General features: G+C 42.3%; 1 protein-coding gene across 1 annotated transcript; it reads left to right on the top strand.

The window, feature by feature from the left end:
• The first annotated feature begins 14,605 nt into the window (after positions 1–14,605).
• Positions 14,606–15,481, top strand: LOC119804264 (Y-box-binding protein 1-like). Its single transcript, XM_038315736.1, has one exon. It carries the CDS (start codon positions 14,606–14,608, stop codon positions 15,479–15,481), a length of 876 nt encoding a protein of 291 aa, XP_038171664.1.
• The last annotated feature ends 615 nt before the right edge of the window (positions 15,482–16,096 follow it).

The following is a 16,096-nucleotide window of genomic DNA, read 5'->3' as shown; positions in this document are numbered from 1 at the left end:
GCAACAGGCTCTAGTTTATTCTGCACCCACATATGAGTGATTTTATCCTTTGATCTCAAATTCTTGTTACCGTGAATTCCATGTTCCAACGTGGCCACTGTCTCATCATGTTTTTGTAATACCAGAATAAAGACTAGTCAAGAGCCAACCCATTTTGAAATACGTTGGAAGAAATAAGTCCACAGATTGCAACAAAGTGGGGAAATCTGCTCTATGGTCCAGAGATGTCATCTAGTGACACTAGAAGCCCCTAACTTGGTGTCACCCATTGGTTTGTTAGTACATTTCCAAGTCACAGGCCAGTCACAGGATGTGAGGTCAGGCACAGGGCTGGTCTGTGAATGTCTACCCTGGGGGATAAAGATATCCCAAGACAAAGTCTGATTGAGCCCTGAGCTGCAGTGTCCCAAGCTCTCCACTATTACAGAAATTCTAATCAGTAGAAAGGCTTGCAGAAGGTTCAAGGTCAGCTCCTGTCATCCCAGGAACTTTTGTTCTCAAGAGAGAACTGATCCAGAGAATCTCTACACTCCACTCTTGCTACTGGGAGACCATAATATTCAGAAATATTTTATTTGGTTGTTTAAGACAGGGGTTCTCTGTGTACCTGGAGCCTCTCCAGAAACTCTCTCTCTCTGTAGATGAGGTTAGCCTCGGACTCACAAAGATCCATCTGCTTCTACCACCTGAGTTCTGTTATTAAAAGTCTGGTCCACCACTGACCGGCTACCTTCAGAACTATTTATTCTCCAGGTTGCAAACAGGCCCCTCATCCAGTACCTATTTTAATGGCTGACCTGAGAGCAATGTGGATATGACTGGTGTTTGTGTGGATGCAAGTGTACTTAGGCAAATACTGAGGGATGCTGGGAAAAGAACCCCGGTAGTCTCCAAGATGACACACAAGTGAGACTGTTGGTCACAAAGCCTTCTGCTTTTAATGACAATTGATGTGGGAGTGTTTTCTATCTATCTGTTGCTTTCATTGGTTAATTAATAAAGAAAACTGCTTGGGCTGATAGATCAGAACATAGGTAGGTGAAGTAGACAGAACAGAAATGTGGGAAAAAGAAAGCAGAGTCAGGCAGACATCTCAGGCAGTCACCATTTCTCTCTTCTCCAAGACAGATGCAGGCTAAGATCTCTCCTGGTAAGCGACCACCTCGTGGTCCTACACAGATTACTAAATATGGTTTAAAGCAAGATGTAAGAATTAGCCAATGAGAGGCTGAAACTAATGGGCCAGGCAGTGTTTAAATGAATACAGATTTCGTGTAATTATTTCGGGTGTAAAGTTAGTCGAGTGGCAGGAAGCAGCCCTGCTGCTCCATCTACAGATTGGCGCACAACGTGGTGACTAAATCCACTTTAAAACCTGAGAGGGCTTTAAATAAAGGGAGAGAGAGTTTAACACAGCTTTTTGCTGTTTGCTAGGACGTGCCCTAGAGAGATTTCCTGTTTCAGCAATAACGGCTGAAAAAAGCTGAATCATTTTAAAACGTGGCTTCCTGGGCCCTGCCACGGTGCAAACTCCGGCTTTGGAGCATTCCTGGGCCCACTCGGGGTCGGGAACAAAGTAGCTGAGACCATGCCTGTGGCTCAGCTCTTCCTGCCTGGGTAGGCTGCGGGATCGGGTCTAAAAAGTGGCGGTTTTGAAATACCAGTTTCTGGGCTGTGCCTCCATCGCGATCTGGCCCCTGCAGGAGACAAAGTCTTTGAATGGAGCGTTTGCAGTAAAGTGCTATGATTTGTTTGACGGCAACTAGACTCCCTGTGTGCCTAAAAGGTGGTCATTGCGTGCTAAGGCTCAGAGGCACAAGCAGCTCTGCCATGTTAGCTTTGCCATTTATCCAAACATGAGTAATTGACCATTGACCTCCAGCAGCCCTCTATTGTTCCTAGAAACTGGGGGACTACCCCCCAACCACGGTCTTTAAGGCTAAGGTTGCTCCCTTCGCTGGCATTCATCTGTGGATTGCTTCCCTCAGTGGAAATTGTGCTTGGAATGGCCCAGGGCCAATCCATCCATGACTGAAGGCCCAGGGTCCCTCAGATCCTTCTTTCTGTTTTATTTTCCATTTTTTCCTTTTTTGTCCTGGCCATGAGAGGACACTTGGAGTAGCCTCTGGGCTCTCTGTGCTCCGAATCATCCCGACTGGATCTACACAGGCCTAACCATCTCACCCATGGCAAGGGGATGCCCTCCCACAGGTCTTGTGACAGGCTGATTCACACTCCACCCATAGTCGAGAGACGTCTCACTGTGGGCCTTGTGGTGTCGCTGTTTCATGTATTTTCACGGTCTCAACGATGGAAAGCAAGCCATCCAAACCCATCAATCCAGGCGCTCACCACCCCACACCCCGCCAGGATGCCTTTTAGAGGTTCTAAAACTCCAGGCCTTAATGTCGTACCTACAGATTCCCACATTTGTCCATTTTTGTTTTAAATAAAATGGCCTCCTATACCATTTAGATGGAAATCTAAAGTGGCTGCTTAAGGGCCCCTTTGATCCTGATATTTCATGGGAACTTTCTAACCTCTGTCAGTGCACAGGCAAATGGAAGGAGTTTCCCTACATCCAAACGTTTTACTATTTAGGCTCTGAGCCTAAGCCCTCTGTCATTGCAAGCTGTTCACCTGCTCACATGTTCCTGGCTATGCCATCTGTACTGGAAGAACCCTCTACTTCCACTCTGGACCCAGCTAACTAACCCCTGCCTTTTCGGCCTCAGCAGGCAGCTAACCGTATCCCCACTGTTCCTACTCCTGTCCCTTCAGCCCCAACCAGAACTCCTTCAGCCACAGTTCCTACTCCTGTCCCTTCAGCCCCTACTGTCACTCCTTCAACCCCAGTTCCTACTCCTGTCCCTTCAACCCCAGCTTCTACCCCTGTCTCTTTAGCTCCTGCAACCCGAGATTCTACCCTTGTCCCTTTAGCTCCTACTCCTTTTGCCATGCTGGTTCCCTTACCTACTGCTCCTGACCACGCTAAGGAATCCACATCTTCCCAACCTCAAGAGGCAGATACTTCTGCTCCTTTACTTCCTACTGCCTTGCCACCACTCTCAGCTTACTCTTTAGCTCCCGCCCCATTACCTGCTCCAGTATCCCCACTGAATCATTCTTCCTCTCCGGTGGCTGGCCATAGCAGCCACACTGCTCTGGCACACACCAGGGTGTGTTCCTTCTTTTTATGTTGTATTTGTTTCACTCTGAGAAGCTGTGTTACCGTGCCTGTCTAAAACACCTGATGGTCCCATAAAGAACTGAATGGCTAATAGCAAGGCAGGGGAAAAGATAGGCTCTGCTAGCAGACAGAGAGTAAAAATAGAAGGAGAAATCTGGAGGAGGAGGAGCAAGAAAGAAGGAGGAGAGGAGGACATCAAGGGCCAGCCACCCAGCCAGCTGCAAAGCAAAAAGGAAAGACATGCAGAAGCAAAGGAAAAGGCACAGGGGCAAAATACATGTTATAATTTAAGATAGGAAATGCTGACTAGAAACAAACCAAGCTAAGGTCAGGCATTTATAGGAAAAAATAATACTTCATGTGTGATTTATTTGGGATCTGGGTGACGAACCCTCCCCAAAAATCCAAAGGAGTAAAACAGCCAAAGTCAGTATAGCCATGTAAGGCCCCCAATATCATACACAGAGATACAGGATTTGCACTTTGCCCTGAAGAGTTTCAGGCTTGCTCTGCTTCAGTATGTCGTAAGTATATTGTCATTCCTCCCTTCAAAATGGTAATGTATATTCTGTACATTATATTTTGGAGGATTATAATTGGCTTTATGAGTTGCACAGTGCTTACAATAAAAGACATTGCCTTGAGTCTCATAATAGACGCTTGTAAAGATTTGGGGGGGTGGGCACCAAGCAAATCCCAAATCATGACATGGAGATATTAGTTCTGAATGCTCAGCCTTAGCTTAGCTTATCCCTCTCTATCTTATAACTCATTGGGACCTTATTCTCCCCAACTACATCTTGCCTCGGGGCTTTTGACCTTTATCTAGTTCTGTGGGTCCTTCTTCGAGGGCTTCCTCCATATCTGGGTAGTTGGCGGCTGCCTGGCTGGCCCCCAGTCTCCCTCTCTTTCTCCTTTGACCTCTCCTTTAATTCTCCCCTAGCACAGACTCCACCTCCTAATCCTTCTCTCTAGCTGCAGGCACCGCCTATCCCTCCTCTGCCTGGCTATAGCATTCAGCTTTTTATTAGAACAATCATGTACCTTAGACAGGGAAAGCAACACACCTCTACGTGGTTAATTAACGCAGCATAAAAAGTGTAACACATGTTTACAAAATTAAACAAATGCTGCACAATGAAACGGAACCCACCTTACACAGTTAATGTAATATTCTGTAACATAAGCAAATGTACACAACTTTATATAGTTAAAGCAATGTTCCACAACAGACTCTTCTTTTAAACATTGTTGAGATTGGGAAAGACTATGTGGACATTTGAAGTCGAACAAAGTGCATTTTGCATTATGATGTGGCCAGGAGCCCATAGGACCAGGGCGTGGGATGTGCTGGTTGGTGCGAGAATGACACCTGTAGGCTAATATGTTTCAGCATCTGCTTCCCAAATTTGTGGAGCTATTTAGGGAGGACTTGGAAGTTGTCTTAGTTAGGTTTGCTACTGCTGTAACTAGACACCATGATCAATGGCACCTAGGTGAGGGAAGAATTATCTTGCTTACTATTCCAAATCACCACATGGGCACAGGCACTTGCTCTTCAAGCTGAGCTAAAGAGCCACACAGAGATATTTAGGCTTTAAAATTGGCTTAACTCTTTACAAGTTTGCTTCTAAAGGTCATAGATTCCAGCCAACATGGAGGGCACAGATTTCTCTGATCATAGTGTACAATGTGCTTGACAGGGACAGCATGGGGCCAAGATAATGTTCTCTGGAAGCAGAGGCAGAGCTGTCTTCTTGTTCTGAACACCAGGTCCCAAATAAACACACAAAAGCTTACATTAATTATAGAATGTTTGGCCCATAGCTCAAGCTTATTACTAACTAGCTCCTAAAACTTAATCTAACCCATTTCTATGGGTGTACATTTTGCCACTTGTCTTCATGGCTTTACCTGTTCACTAACACATCTTGTTCCTCTGCCAGATGGCTTGCATCTCTCTCTCCCTGACTCCACCTTTTCTGTATTTTCAGTTTGCTTTTCCTGCCTAGCCTTATTCTCCCTTCCTATAGACGATAATCAGCTTTTATTATCGACCAATTAGAGCAACATAAACTGGCAGTTTATGGAAGGATAATTCCACAACAGTTCTCTTTCAGGTTCTCCATTTGTGCCAAGAGCAACAGCCCCAGCTGTGGGCAGTTAGCACACCTCCCCATTCCTGCCTGTTCCTTCATGTTCTTTCCCAGAAACAGGCTGTCCAGGAGATGAAACAAGGTCAAAATAAGGCAGATGACATTCTGTAGCACTTACAGTTAAAATTTGCGTGACAAGACATGAGGACACACCTTCCTTGACTTGAAACCCTGAAATTACTTCCTCCTTCTTGACTGTCTTATTTGCATCCAAATGGATAGGCTACCTAGTACATAGTAACATCCCCTCCTCTATCCACGCTAAGGAAAGGGATGACTGTCCACAATTATTCTGTCAGATGTGTGACTCCCGCAGGACCGTGTGTCCTTATGGGGAAATGGGCTCGTTTTATCATTGAGCAGAGCTCACCAAGATGACAATAACCATGGAGTCTCACCATCGTGATGGAGAGCTCATCAACATGAAGGCCACCATGTTATTTGGCTAGGTCTTGATTGGCCATGATGTCACAATGGAGACAAGAATATGCAATGGCATCATATAGGTTAGTGACACCATGATCATAGCTAATGTCAAGTACTCCACTGCCATCAAGATTAACGCAAACACATGCAGTGAACCATAATGGTGGCACCCACAAAACTCCACGGTGCCACTGGTCCTTCAGGAGATCACCTCACCCATTTCATGTCAAACCAAGGAAGAGGCAGATGAATCCTATGGTCTCCTGTTTGCTTTTAGTTTTTCAGCTTTGTTTTGTTTCATTATGATACAGTGTTGCACTTGCTAGAGTTACAGGTTTGAAAAGAGTTTTCCCAGCCATTACTTCAAACCATAGCAAGGTATTAAATGCAACTGGCCCTTTGGACAGCTAGACTAGGAAAATTTCTGTGGTTTTGCAGTAGCCCATGGAAAACATGGGAAGGCATATCCCACAATGGACCTGAGGGATAGACTGTCAGGGCTAGAAAAGATGTTGCAGGGAGCAGATGCAACCGCTGGAGGCCAAGAGCCATCTTTCGTGGGGTGGAAGCTGGATGCAGGCTCTGCTGCCTCTTCAAGCCTGCTCTTTCTCCATTGTATCTTCAAGCCTATTTTTCCCTGAAAAAAATAAGAGAATTATTTACCTTCTTGGGATTCTTTTGTTCCTGTTGAAAGGTTTTTTTTTTTTTTCGTTCTCCTTTTTAATATTTCTGCACAACCGATCCTGTTGAAGTTTTTTATTTCTTTCCTTTTTCTTTCTCTCTTTCTTTTACATTTTTCTGCAACACCTATACTTGGATACTCCTGGTTTTGTTTTGATTTCAAGTTACAATGATAGGGCCAGGTTGAAGAAATGAAGAGGCTGATGCCCATTCTCTCAGTTTGAATTCATGTTCCGCATTCTTTAGATCGTAGGAACTTCATGCCAGACTGTACCATGGGAAGGGGTTTATCCTTTAAATGCTGCTTCCCTCTGCTGCCAGGTACAGCTGTCTCTCGGGCAGTGGCGATTTCCATATATGAAATATGAAATTCAACCAGGAGCAAGTCTTTAGGCCAGATCCAGGATTTCAGTCACTACTGGGTACTCAATCAGCCATTCTCCCTAGACAGAACCAAACAGATTCAGAACCAAGTTTTTGTGAACTCTATGCTCCCAACTTGCATTTGTTGAATGCGGTAGTCACATCTGTGGGGCAATGAATTCACGAGTTACCCATGAGACACAGAATGGAAAAAATCTGTCATAGCATATTTACACACACGATCTGAGTGTCCCATGTCTTCTTCCTGAACTTGCACACCAAGGACACAAAAACAACCCATTGCCGTTTTGTATCCCCCACACTAATAATCTACATGACTCTAGCAGAGGACTCATAGCTAAGGCATAGGTCAGGCTGCTTTGGGTGTCAGGGTCTCCAAAGTCCTGTGAAGGATGAAGATAAGATGGAGAGATACTTCCATCTTTCTTTCTAAAAACTAGCTGCATTTTTGAAAACATGGAGATTTCTACACTACAAAAATCAAACCAAACACAGTCTATATGCTTCCTCTAAGCAAACAGGATGGTTTCTCAGATGCCTGTCTGTGATACATTACCCTCCAGGTTTCCATAAATGTTTTATGGCCAAAACATTTTGAATTGTGCCCCATTCTTTCTTCATTTATTTTAATCATTTATCAATTATTAGAAATATTTATTTTACATCCAGGCCATAGAACCATACCCCTCCTCTCCTCCCACCCCTCCCCCACCCTCACCTCCCTCCTGCCAACCCCCTACCCACTCTTCCTCTTTCTATTCAGAAAAGCTCAGGCCTACCATGGATATCGACTAATATGGCTTATCATGTTACAGTAAAACTAAGCACCGCGCCTTCTATTACAAATGAGCAAAGCAAATCAGTAAGAGGACTAGGGTCCCAAAAGCCAGCAAAAGAGTCAGAGACAGTCCCTGCTGCTACTGTAAGGAGTCCCACAAGAAGACCAAGCTACACAACTGCCACATATATGCAGAGTGCCTACGTCAGTCCCCTGCAGGCTCCCTGACTGTCAGTTTGGTCTCTGTGAGCCCTATGAGCCCAGGTTACTTGATGCTGTAGGTTTTCTTGGGATGTCCTGGACCCTTCTGTCTCTAAAGTCCTACCCTCTGTTCAGCATTATTCCCTGAGCTCAGTCTAACGTTTGACTGGGAATCTCTGCTTCTGTTTCCACAGCTGCTGCACAAAGCCTGTCTGATGACTACTGAGCTAGGCACCAATCTGTGAGCAGGGCAGAACATCCTTAGGCATCATCACACTGACATTTCTTTCCTCCAGTCGTGTTTGGTTCCATCCTAGGTCTGTGGGTCATCCAGTGTCTGGGTCCTGGTGCTGCAGGAAAAGTCAGGGTGGACCCACTCTCGTGGCATGGGTCTAAGGCTGAAGCAGTCATTTGTTGGTCACTCCTAGGATCTCTGTGTCACCTTTAGCCTAGCACATCTTATAGGCAGGAAAGATGTAGGTCAAAGATTATGTAAATAGACTGTTGCCTGATCCCTCCACTGGCAGTCTTGCCTGATCAGAGATGTTCAGGTTTTGTATCTGCTCTTCCGAAGAGCAGTAGCTGGGGGAATCCTTGTAGATCTATGTGAGTTTGCACCAGGTTTCTACCTGACCCAGAATATACCCCCCTTTATAGTATGCTATTTCAGTACTCTCTCCCCAGTCCCTCCCCTACCTGATCATGCTTGTTCCCATTCCAATGTGCCCCCAGTTCACCCATGAAATGTCTTCTATTTCCCATTCCCAGGGAGATCAGAGTTCCCTCCCCCTTGAGCCCTCCTTGTAACTAAGCCTCTCTGAGTCTGTAGCTTGTAGCACGGTTATCTTTTAGAGTTAATATCAGCTTATAAATAACTCATCCCCTCATTGTCTTTCTGGGTTTGGGTTAGCTCACTAAGGATGATTTTTTTTCTAGTTCCATCTATTTGCTGTTGAATTTCATGTCATTATTTATGACAGCTGAGTAATAGTCCACTGTATAAAATACATTCTTCAGATGAGGGACATCTATGTTGTTTCCACGTTCTAGCTATTACACATAAAGCTGCTAGGAACATAATTGATCAAGAGTCCCGGTGGTAAGATTGAACATCCTTTGGGTATTTGGCCAAGAATGGTATAGCTGGACGTTGAGATAGATCAATTCCCAACTTTTTTAAAGAAACTGTCATATAGACTTCCTTACTGCCTGTACAGGCTTGTAGTCCCATCAGCCTTGGAGGATTGTTGCATGTGCTCCACATCCTAACCTCTCTGAGCTGTCCCTTGTGATTTTGACATTAGCCATTCTGACAGGTACACGGTTCAATCTCTCAGCAGTTTTGACTTGCATCTCACTGATGGCTAAAGATGTTGAAGATTTCTTAGTGATCTTAAACAATTTAAGACTTTTCTGTTGAGAATTCTCTTTTTAGATGTGTGCCCCATTTTTTAAATGGATTATTTGTATTTTCACATCTGGTTGCTAGAGTTCTTTCTGTATTTTGGACAACAGCACTCTGTGAGATTTGGGCATAGTGAAGATATTTCCCCATTTGTAGGCTGCTGTTTTGTTCTATACATCAAAGATTGATAGTGTCCTTTGCCTTACAGAAGCTTTTCAGTTTCATTAGGTTCCATTTAGTAATTGTTGATCCTCGTGTCTGCTCTACTGGTGTACTTTTCAGGAAGGAGTCTCCTGTGCCAATGCACTCAAGGCTAATTCCCCAATTTCTCTTCCATCAGGATCCATGTATCTGGATTCAGTTTGAGGTTTGGTCCACTTGGGGTTGAGATTTATGCATAGTGATAGATATATATCGATTTTGCATTATTTTACATCCACATATCTTGTTAGATCAGCAACATTTCTTAAAGAGGCTTCTCTTTTTCCCTTGAATAATTTTGGCTTTGTTTTTGAAAATCACATCTCCATAGATGTATAGATTTACACCTGGGTAAATTTAGGTTCCATGGAATGATCTCTCTGTTTTTATGCCAAGACCATGTGGTTTCTATTGCTACCATAGCTCTGTTGTAGAAATTGAAGGCAGGGATGTTGATATCTCCAGAAGTTCTTTTATTGTTCATGATTGTTTATGTTAACCTAGGTATTTTTGTTTTTCCATATATCACTGAGTATTGTTCTTTCAAGTTCTGTAAGAATTGTGTGGAGATTATAATGTCCACAGCATTGAATCTATAGATTTCTTTTTGCTAAAACGGCCGTTATACTATGTTAATCCTACTGATCCACGAGCATGGGAGATTTATTAACCTTCTGAAATGTTCTCCAACATATTTCATCAATGATTTGAAGTTCATGTCATACAGATCTTTCACTTGCTTAATTAAAGTTATCCCAAAATATTTTATATTATTTCTGACTATTGCAAAGGGTCTTTATTCACTGAGTTCTTTCTCGGCCCATTTGTCTTTGTATACAGGTAGGCTACTGATATGTTTGAGTTAATCTTGTATTCAGCCACTTTGCTAAGAGTGTTTATCAGCTGTAGGAGGTACCTTCTTAAAGTTTGGTGGAAGATTGTATAGAATATGTATAATCTGCAAATAGCCATGTGTTGACTTCTTCCTTTCTAATTTGTTGTCTTATTGGTCTAGTTAGAACTTCAAGCAGTATATTGAATAGATATAGAGAGAGTGCACAGCTTTGTCTTGTTCCTGATTTTAGTGGAGCTGTCTTGAGTTTCTCTCCATTTAATTGGATGCTGGCTATCAGCTAGCTGTATACTGTATTTATTTTGGTTAGGCATGACACTTATATTTCTGATCTCAACAAGATTTTTCTCGTGACAGGGTGCTTGTAGCACAAATAATAAAAACCCAGAGACAGATATTGGGTCTCAACCAGAACAATGGAAAATCAAAGCAGCCAAGCATCTAATGAAGTCTTAACCTCTACCAAGGCTGCTGAACAGACTAAACCTTTCCTTCCTCTCATTTTATATTCCCTCTAGTGGTGGGGTTAAAGGCATGTGAATCCCTTGTACTGAGATTAAAGTTGTAGGTCCCCACCACCTGAATTTGTTTCTGCATTGACCTTTTGTAACTCAGGGTAGACATGAACCAACAGAGATTTTTCTACCTCTGTCTCTCAAGTCCTTGGATTAAAGATGTGTGCCACCAAAACCTGACCTCTTAATGGCTTACTTTTGAACTTATGAAATTTAGGCAAATTTTTTATTAAAACTTAAATAAAATAACACTATAGGGTTTGATTTTCTCAAATGCTCTTTTCAAAATCAAATGAGATCATTGTGTGATTCTTATTTTATTTCAGTTTTTTATATGGTGGATTAAATTGATAGATTTTCATATGTGCAGCCATCCCTGCATCTCTGGGATGAAGCCCACTTCTTCATGGTGAATGATTTTTTTTGGTGTTTTATAGATTCTCTTTGCAAGTATTTAATTGAGTAATTTGTATCTATGATCATGAAGAACATTTGTCTGTAATACTTTTTTGTTGAGACTTTGTGTGGTTTGTGTATAACTGTGACAATGACCTCATAAAATGAATATGGAGATATTTCTTTTGTTTTTATTTTTGAAATAATTTGAGGAGTGTTGCTGTTAGCTTTCCTTTAAAAGTCTGATAGATTGCTGTGCTGAAATCTTCTGGCTCCGGGCACTTTTTGGTTGGTAGATTTTTAAATGATGCTTCTATTACTTAAGGGTTATAGGTCTGTTAGATTACTTAACTGATTGTGATTGAAAGTTGGTACGTGGTTTACATAGAGAAAATTGGCTATTTCGTTCAGATTTTCCAAATTTGTGTAGTAACATTTTAAAATAATGACCTAATGCTTCTTTGGATTTTGTTAGTTTCTGTTTTTATGGCTGTATTGATTTTGTTTATGTGGATATTCTCTCTGTGTCTTTTAGTTAGTACAGATAAGGGCTTGTCTTTATTATTGATTTTCTCAAAAACCAACTTTTGTTTAATTGATTCTTTACATTGCCTTCTTGGTTTCTATTCTGTTTATTTCACCCCTGACTTCCAATATTTCCTGCTATCTACTCCTCTTGGGTGTGGTTGCTTTTTTGTTCCAGAACTTTCATGTGTAGTATGAAGTCACTGGTATGAGAATTCTCTCATTTCTTTTAGCAGTCACTTAGTGCTCTTAGCCCACGTTCACTGTGTCCCATGAATTTGGGTAAGTTTTACATTCATTATCATTGAATTCTAGGAAATCTTTGATTTCTTTCTTATTTCTTCATTGACTGGGTGGTAATTCAGTAGAGAGCTGTTCAGTTTCCATGAGTTTGTATGCTTTCTATTGTTTCTGTCGTTGTTGAAACCCAACTGTAAGCCTTGATGGTCTGATAGGTTACACGGGTAACTTCAGATTTCTTGTATTTATTGAGACCTGCTTTGTAACCAATTCTGTGATCAATTGTAGAGAAGGCTCAATGAGGTGCTGAGAAGAGGGAATATACTTTTGAGTTCAGGTGAAATTTTTTGTAAATATCAGGTAGGTACATTTGATTCATAACATGTGTTAGTTCCATTATTTCTCTGTTTAGTTTCTGTCTGAAAGACCTGTCCATTGGTGAGAGTTGACTGTTGAAATTTCCCAGTATTTGATGTGTGTTTTAAACTTTAGTAATGTTCTTTTACAAATGGGGGAGCCCTTCATTTGGATCATATATGTTCAGAATTTAACTGTCATCTGGTTGATTTTTCCTTTAATGTGTATGAAATATCCTTCATCATCTTTTTTGATTAATTTTTCTTTGATGTTTATTTTGTGAGATATTAGAATAGGTATACTTGCTTGCTTGTTAGGCCCATTTTTTACTGGAAAAGATTTTTCCACCTTTTATTCTGAGGCAATATCTACTTTTGATGTTGACAGTGGTTTCTAGTATGCAGCAGAATGATGTCTCCTGGTATAGCATCCATTCTTCTAGCCAGTGTTTTTTTATCGACATACTAAGTACACTGATGTAGAGAAATATTAATGACGACTGACTGTTTCTTCCTGTTCTTATGTTGGTGGTGCTGGTCATGGTGGAGTATGTGTGTGTGTGTGAGTGTGTGTGTGTGCACGCACGTGTGGATGTGTGTGTGTCCATATACCCTTCTATGGATTATGACAGTGTGAAATTTTCTATTACCTATGTTTATATGGGTGTCATTAACCTCCTTGTGTTGGAGTTTTCCTTTACCACCATCTGTAGGACTGGGTTTCTAGATTTAATTGTTTAAATTTGACTTTCTCATGAAACGTTGTATTTGCTCCATCTATGAAAGTTTTACTGGGTTTATTAGTCTGTGCTGATATCGATAGTCTCTTATTATCTGCAAGAATTCTGTCTAGACCATCTGGCTTTTAAAGTCTCCTTTGAGAATTCGGTGTGATTCTTATATATCTGCCATTATATTTTTTTCTTGACCTTTTTTCCTTGCAGCTTTTAGTATTTGTTCTTTATTCTGCAACTTTAGTGTTTGTTTATTATGTACAGTGTGGACATTCTTTTCTGATCCATCCTTTTGTTGTTTAGAAAGCTACTTGTATTTTTTTTTATAGACAAATCCTACTTTAGGTCAGGGAAATTTTCTATGATTATGTAAAATATATTCTCTGAGTTTTGGGGCTGAAATCCTTCTCCTTTGATACCTATTACTCTTAGGTTTGATTTTTTCATGATGTGACAGATGTTCATGATGTTTTGTATTAGGAATGGTTTAGATTTAACATTTTTTGACTGATGGATCCATTTCCTCTTTCTTCTCTTTACTACCTGAGATTATCTCTTCCATCTCTTGTATGCTGTTGGGGATGCTTGTATCTATATTCCTTATTTATTTACTCAGATTTTAAAATTTCAGAATTCCCTCAGTTTGTATTTTCTTTATTGCTTCTATTCCAATTTTTATGTCTTGAATAGTTTCTATCATCTGTTTGGGGTTTTTTTGGTATATAAAAGAAATTTTTTTATTTTTATTATTAAAAATTTCCACCTCCTCCCCTCCTCCCATTTCTCTCCCCCTCTCGTAAGTCCCCTCCCCCTCCCTTTCCAGTCCAAGGAGCAGTCCGGGTTCCCTGACCTGCACGAAGTCCAAGGTCTAACCCACTCCATCTAGGTCTAGGAAGGTGAGCATCTAAACAGACTAGGCTCCCCAAAAGCCAGTACATGCAGAAGGATCAAAACCCAATGCCATTGTTCTTGGCTTCTCAATCAGCCTTCATTGGCTGCCACGTTCAGAGAATCTGCTTTGATGCCATGCTTTTTCAGTCCCAGTGGAGCTGGCCTTGGTGAGCTCCCATTAGACCAGCCCTGCAGTCTCAGGGGGTGGATGCACACCTCGCAGTCCTGACTTCCTTGCTCATGTTCTCTCTCCTTCAGCTTCTATTTGGGCCTTGGTAGCTCAGTCCTGCACTCCAGTGTGGGTCTCTGTCTCTATCTCCATCCATCATCAAATGAAGCTTCTATGGTGATATGCAAGATATTCATCAGTGTGGCTATAGGAAAGGGCCATTTCAGGCTCCCTCTCCTCAGCTGCCCAAGTTGATAACCTCTAATTTTGTGGTTGTCTTTTCCTTGGTTTGTTTAAGAATACCTTTCTTCTCTCTTTAAGGACCTCTATCCTCATCACAAAGTTGGTACTAAGATTATTTTCTTGAGGTCGATGGACACCGGGAATGAACTGCTGGCCCCAGAGAGCCCTGAGAGCACCACCGAGGCTGCTGACCTAGTCACCAATACACCACTGGAGGAGACACAGTAGTCCCTGCAGACTGGAGTCAACACAACAACAGCCATGAACAGTGAGGCCAAGACCCAGCAGCCAGCTGCTGCCCCTGGCTCCATCCTCAGTGCTGCAGACACCAAGCCTGACTCTATGAGCAGCAGCACAGACAGTGACATCCCAGGCAGTCTCACATCGGCAGTGCCGGCCGTCAGGGAGAAGACGCTCATAGCAAGGAAGGTTTTGGGGACAGTGAAATGGTTCAATGTAAGGAAGGGTTACGGTTTCATCAACAGAAATGACACCAAAGAAGACATATTTATACACAAGTCTGCCATAAAGAAATATGCCACCAAGAAGCACCTTCGCAGTGTAGGAGACGGAGAGTCTGTGGAGTTTGATATTGTTGAAGGGGAAAAGGCTGCAGAGGCTGCAAATGTTATGGGCCCTGGTGGAGTGCCTGTTCAAGGCAGTAAACATGCTTCAGAGCATAACCAGTATAGATGCTATCCAGGTCGTAGGGGTCGTCCACGCAATTCCCAGAAATATTACAGGAATACCGAGAGTGGGGGTAAGAAGGAGCAATCAGAATGCACTCATGAAGGTCAAGCTCAACAAGACCAGCAAAGACAAGTGATGGAGGGTGCTGGCCACCATGGTACAAAAGGGCGAAGTGTACCAGTTAGACCGGATATGTATCGTAATTACAGAACACAGTTCCGCAGGGGCCCTACTCGCCAAAGAAAGCCCAGAGAGGACAGTAATGAACACTATGAGGAAAATCAAAGAGAGGAGACCCAAGATCAGCAGCCACCTCGACATCAAAATTCCTACAACATCAATCACCAACGAAGACTCCCAGAGAACCCCAAGCCACAGGGTGGGAAAGAGATATCAAAAGCATCAGATCCACCAGATGAGAAGCTGTCTACCCCCAAGACTGAGTAGGGTGTGGCTGATTGAAGGCCAGATTACTATCTAAACCATCACGAGGCTTCATCATCTGACAAGAAAGGAATATAAAATACCACCAATAAGGAATGAACCTCAAGGTCTTCCTTTGGAAAGCTGCCCGGATACACTAGAAATATCAGCATTAACTATGCAGCATGTTTTTGCCTACAAATGTATTGGGGTTTTATTTTTAAATTTTGGTTTTTGTCAATACACCTTTAATGTTCTTTAAATTATGTCACCAACTGCCAACAACTCTTATTAAAGGTCTTAAATACTGATTCAAAAAGATCAACTTCTTGTTCTTGGGCTGTGTTGGAATATTCAGGGCATGCTTTAGTGGAATGGCTGGACTCTGGTGGTGGCATGGAGCCCTGGGTGTCAGATGTAGGCTTGGCTTCTGGCAGGCTAGGAGGTTTCTAGCCTGTGTAGGGAGTTGAGCTAATCTATAAATGTGATAGTTTGAATATGATTGGTTCGATATTCTCATGGGGAGTGGAATTAATAGGAGGTATGGATTTGTTGGAGTGTCTATGACAGTTTTGGAGGACGTATGTCACTGTGGGGTGGGCATGACCATGTTTATATTTAGAAGACTTTGGACTATGT

Source organism: Arvicola amphibius, chromosome X (genome assembly GCF_903992535.2).
Source record: "Arvicola amphibius chromosome X, mArvAmp1.2, whole genome shotgun sequence".
In the NCBI taxonomy this organism is placed as follows: Eukaryota; Metazoa; Chordata; class Mammalia; order Rodentia; family Cricetidae; genus Arvicola; species Arvicola amphibius.
This window is presented reverse-complemented; position numbering and strand designations above follow the sequence as displayed.